The sequence below is a fragment of the Populus euphratica genome, unplaced genomic scaffold (genome assembly GCF_000495115.2).
Source record: "Populus euphratica unplaced genomic scaffold, PopEup_1.0 scaffold20.1, whole genome shotgun sequence".
In the NCBI taxonomy this organism is placed as follows: Eukaryota; Viridiplantae; Streptophyta; class Magnoliopsida; order Malpighiales; family Salicaceae; genus Populus; species Populus euphratica.
This window is the reverse complement of record NW_011499854.1, coordinates 716,232-720,406: the sequence shown is the minus strand read 5'-3', so window position 1 is coordinate 720,406 and position 4,175 is coordinate 716,232. Positions and strand designations below refer to the sequence as shown.

General features: G+C 34.9%; 1 protein-coding gene across 4 annotated transcripts in view; it reads left to right on the top strand.

Moving 5' to 3' along the window:
* Positions 1-3,172, top strand: part of LOC105122503 (uncharacterized) — a 12,216-nt gene extending 9,044 nt beyond the window's left edge. For 2 of the 4 annotated variants that reach the window (XM_011021631.1, XM_011021630.1), the window contains exons 21-25: positions 398-497; positions 1,432-1,600; positions 2,082-2,164; positions 2,273-2,349; positions 2,723-3,172. In XM_011021631.1, the coding sequence (XP_011019933.1) occupies positions 398-497; positions 1,432-1,600; positions 2,082-2,164; positions 2,273-2,349; positions 2,723-2,894 (601 nt within the window). In that variant the 3' untranslated portion in view covers positions 2,895-3,172. Of the gene's footprint in view, positions 1-397; positions 498-1,431; positions 1,601-1,704; positions 2,008-2,034; positions 2,165-2,272; positions 2,350-2,722 lie in introns of those variants that run through there. The other 2 variants (XR_841702.1, XM_011021632.1) reach the window with 2 other exon arrangements.
* The last annotated feature ends 1,003 nt before the right edge of the window (positions 3,173-4,175 follow it).

The window sequence follows — 4,175 nt, the reverse complement described above, 5'->3', positions numbered from 1 at the left end:
CTTTATATGCTCCCCCCCCCCCCCCCTTTCACTTTCTTTACAATTTCCTAGCATCTTCTACTTTTGCATGATTTTTCATTTTCATTTAATTTAAGATTTTCTTTCTCCTAGGGAAACTTATGTAAAATTGCAGCGGCTGCCCATTCATGCTATTCTAGTTTGAGTAAATTTTAGTACTTCAAAAGAAAAAAAAAAAGAATGATGGAAGGAAAAAATGAAAATGGAAACCAATTTCTTGAAAAATTTACCTTAATTATGAAAGTGCAAAAGCATGAAATCTTTATCTTAATCCACTCTGGATCCTGAGGTATGCTTTTTTTTTTTGTTTTTTTTCCACTGAAATCTAGAGTCTAACTCACATCTATTGTTATATTCTCCCCTTCCCCCCATCATCCAGGAGCCCTGTAAAAGCTGTGTTGGCTTCTGTTTCTGAACATCTGGCTGGTTTACTTCCACTTCATCTTGTCTACAGCCATGCCCATGAAACTGCAATTGAGGTACTTGTTACAATGTAGAGGTTATCGCTCTGTGCAGTTCTGCCTGATAACATGATAGAACTCCAGTAAACATATGAGGAGATGTGTAGTAATGCACTTTTCAGTTACTGGTGATAGAATTATGTGAGAGGTTTATTGTGGCTTATCAATCCTTTACCCCCTCAAAGGTTATAGATCGCGTGATAGTTTGTTCACTCCTCTGAGGTTTGAGTCTAAGAGACATTAAACTTAACAAACTGGGAAGTTAGCGTTGGAATTATGTTTTCTTGAACAATAATACAGCAACATAATAATGCCAAAGAAGAGTTAAAATTAGTTTACTGCCCTTCATTGATATACTCCTTTCAAAATTTTCTCAGGCTGATATATGCATTATATATAAATATGCTTGTACACGCACACATTCAGAACTAATTTCTGTTTGGCCTCTGAAACACCAATTTAATTGGCCCTGAACTTTCTTAATGATGGTATCTTGTACTCATTTTATCCTAATTGTCACTGGGAGAAACTGTCCATAGACAGAAAATGGGCTTTTGAGAGGGAGAATTTGGAGACAGTCTGACCCTTAGTGTTTTTGCATGACGTGATTGCTTTGAAAATTCAAACCTGCATACTTGAGCTGTAAGCTCAAGAATATCTCATTGTACCAAAATGGTCATGTATTCTAATTGTCAAAGAATTGAAGTTCTATCAGGAGATCCAACTAGTAAATCATGTGTCTCGTGAATGGTTGAATACCATCTTCGCTTGGATGTTTTTCTGGAACTGAACATTTTGTGTCGTGTTTTTCACAAGCACACATACACCACATGTAGGCACACATACTTGTCTGCTTTAGATTCCTCGTCCTTTTCTTATTGCTGACTCTGTAGATGAGCTTGCATCTCCTGCCACACTAATTGAATTGCTAATGTTGCGTGCAATGTGACAGGATTGGGTATGGTCAGTGGGATGCAATCCCTTTTCAATCACTTCCAGAGGTTGGCATATGTCACAATTTCAGTCTGATACAATTGCTCGGAGCTACATCATCACAGCGCTTGAAGAGTCAATACAACTGGTCAATGCAGCCATTCGTCGTCTACTCATGGAACATACATGTATCCTTGCCTTGTTGTGTAGTTCCAATTGAATATCTGTGATTCCTACCATTCTATAAATCTTGCAAGGTTTTTACCTTTTATTTTCTTAACTTTGATTGGAGTCCCAACTTATTTTCCTACACATGTTCATCTGGTATCCATTGCTATCCAATCTGCACTTTCATATTGTTCCTGCTATAACCTTAAGCTATAGAAGTTCCACCTGGACAGTACGGAATTGGAATGCTCAGGGTATGCAATCAATTAAAAAATTGAAATTCATAACCCTTTGCTTCTGTTTTCCTTTTGTTTAAATAGAACAAGGTTCCACCTTTACTCTATCTGTGAATTGCAATAGAACCTATCAAGGCTGTCAAGTTCTGACAGTTCAAATATTCTTGCAGTTGACGATTAAAAAAAAAAAATCTTGAAAGATGCATCTGTATTTGTAGGCCTGTGATTGTTATTTGTCTTTGGATAAGGACTTGACACAAACCAGCTGAAAAGACCTTCAAAATGTTTCAGTCTGAGGAGCGAGAACTTGTGAACAAGTATAATTATGTTGTTAGCCTTTGGAGAAGGGTAAGCATGCTTGTTCTTTAACCTCTTCACTGAACTATATTGCTATTCAAGTCTGTAATATTTTGAAGAACCTGCTTGACTTAAGTAATATATTTTGCTGTCTTTCAGATTTCAACTATTCATGGAGAGCTGCGTTACATGGATGCAATGAGACTTCTTTATACTTTGGAGGATGCATCTGAAAGGTTAGGCACTCATGACCTTTTTCTATTTCCTTTCCCTACTGAATCTAACCACGAACAAGTGTGGTAGGTACACTAATGAAACATAAATTTAACTGGAAAGCTTCTGTTGGCTGCTGATCCATTTTGATGACTGGGCATGATTCTGGCAGTTTCACCTGCTTGCATTTTAATTATTTGAATTTTTTATTTATTTATCATATAGAAATGTCCTTTCACATCTGTTTCAGATTTGTTGGTGAATGAAAGCCTTGAGCATGTCAAACATTATGTTACTTATGCCTTTTCTGTTTGTTTCCATGTGCATGGCTGGAACTGAGGAAATGGCTGATATTTCTGGCTAGTTTATGACTTAGAAACCACATTGTTCTTGCAGGTTTGCTAATCAAGTGAATGCGACTATAGCTGTTCTTCACCCAATTCACTGCATGAGAGAGAGAAAAGTACATTTGGTGATTGATTTGACAACAGTCCCTGCTTTCTTGGTTGTTATTGGTGTTCTGTATATGGTTCTGAAGCCTAGACGACCAAAACCCAAGATTAATTAATACCCTTCTAGGTGGAAGTCATGGTTGCGAAGCTGTGCGGGATTATGCATGAGGACTTGTAAAGTAACTTCGAGGGGAATGATTATGCAAAATTTTCGTTCCTGTTTAGCATATTCATCATACACAGTTTTGTTCTCCATTTAAGGCAGCGAAATTTTAAACCAAATGTTTGTGAATCAAAGAGGAAATCGGAATGAGATGCAGTGATGTAATCAGCGAGCTAGAATATTGCATTGCGGTTTGCTTGAGTTCTGTACAATCGTGTGCTTTCTGACCCAGTAGTTAATCTGTTGTTTAGAATTTGGAACTGTAGGCAAAAGGTTTGTAACATACGTTAGAATTGTACATTAATTCGAGTTCGTAGAGAATTAAAACTTTCTGCAGCTTATGATGCTTATCTATGGTCGAGGGCAGGGCGCCGCCCCCGTGTGTTGCTTGCTGGGAATGAGAATGTAAAGGTTTTGTGGAGAGAGTAGAAAAATTTTAAGTTAAAAAAACAGAGCACTTGCGTGAAATGCCAATTGTGTTGAGAAAAAAAAGATTGGATTTTGTAAACTAACAAACTTATTTACTCGTATGTTTAGTAGTTAGTACCCTTAGACCAGCCTAGCAATTAGCATAACTAGAGACCGACCCGTCGGGGATTTAATTCTTTAATTTATCAAAGGCACAAAGCCCTCATTAACAAAAAATAACTATAACTAATTTAGAATGTGTGGGGTGATTAGTGTTAATTTGTTGGCAATCTAATAATAATGAAATAGAGAGAGAGATTAAGCCTTTTTCTGAAAAATTTAGCCGATAATACATATTATAAGCTCAGCCATAATTTTTCTTCAATGGCTTTATCATTTATCATCTTTCTTTTTTTATATTATACACTAAAAGATTAATGGTGTGTTTATTTCATCCGAAAAATAGTTTTTAAAAAATTATTTTTTAAATTTTTCTGTGTTTATTTGTCATTAAAAAATATTTTTTTGTTAAAGAAAAATGTAGTTAGATTTTCAGGAAAGTGTTTTTCTTTTATTTTGAGCGGAAAACACTTTCTAGAAGTTGTGAAAAATTTAAAAATATCATATTATTTGCTGATTATATCAAATTTGATCCTTAAATTTTTTATTGTTATATTTTTTTTTTGAATTGTTTTTTCAAATTCATCCCTTAAAATTTGATTTAATTTGATTTTTATATTAACTTTGGTTCTTATTTTTATGATTTTTATTTACTTTTCTATAAGCTATTTTTAAAGTGAATTTTTTTATCTATTAAATTTGATCC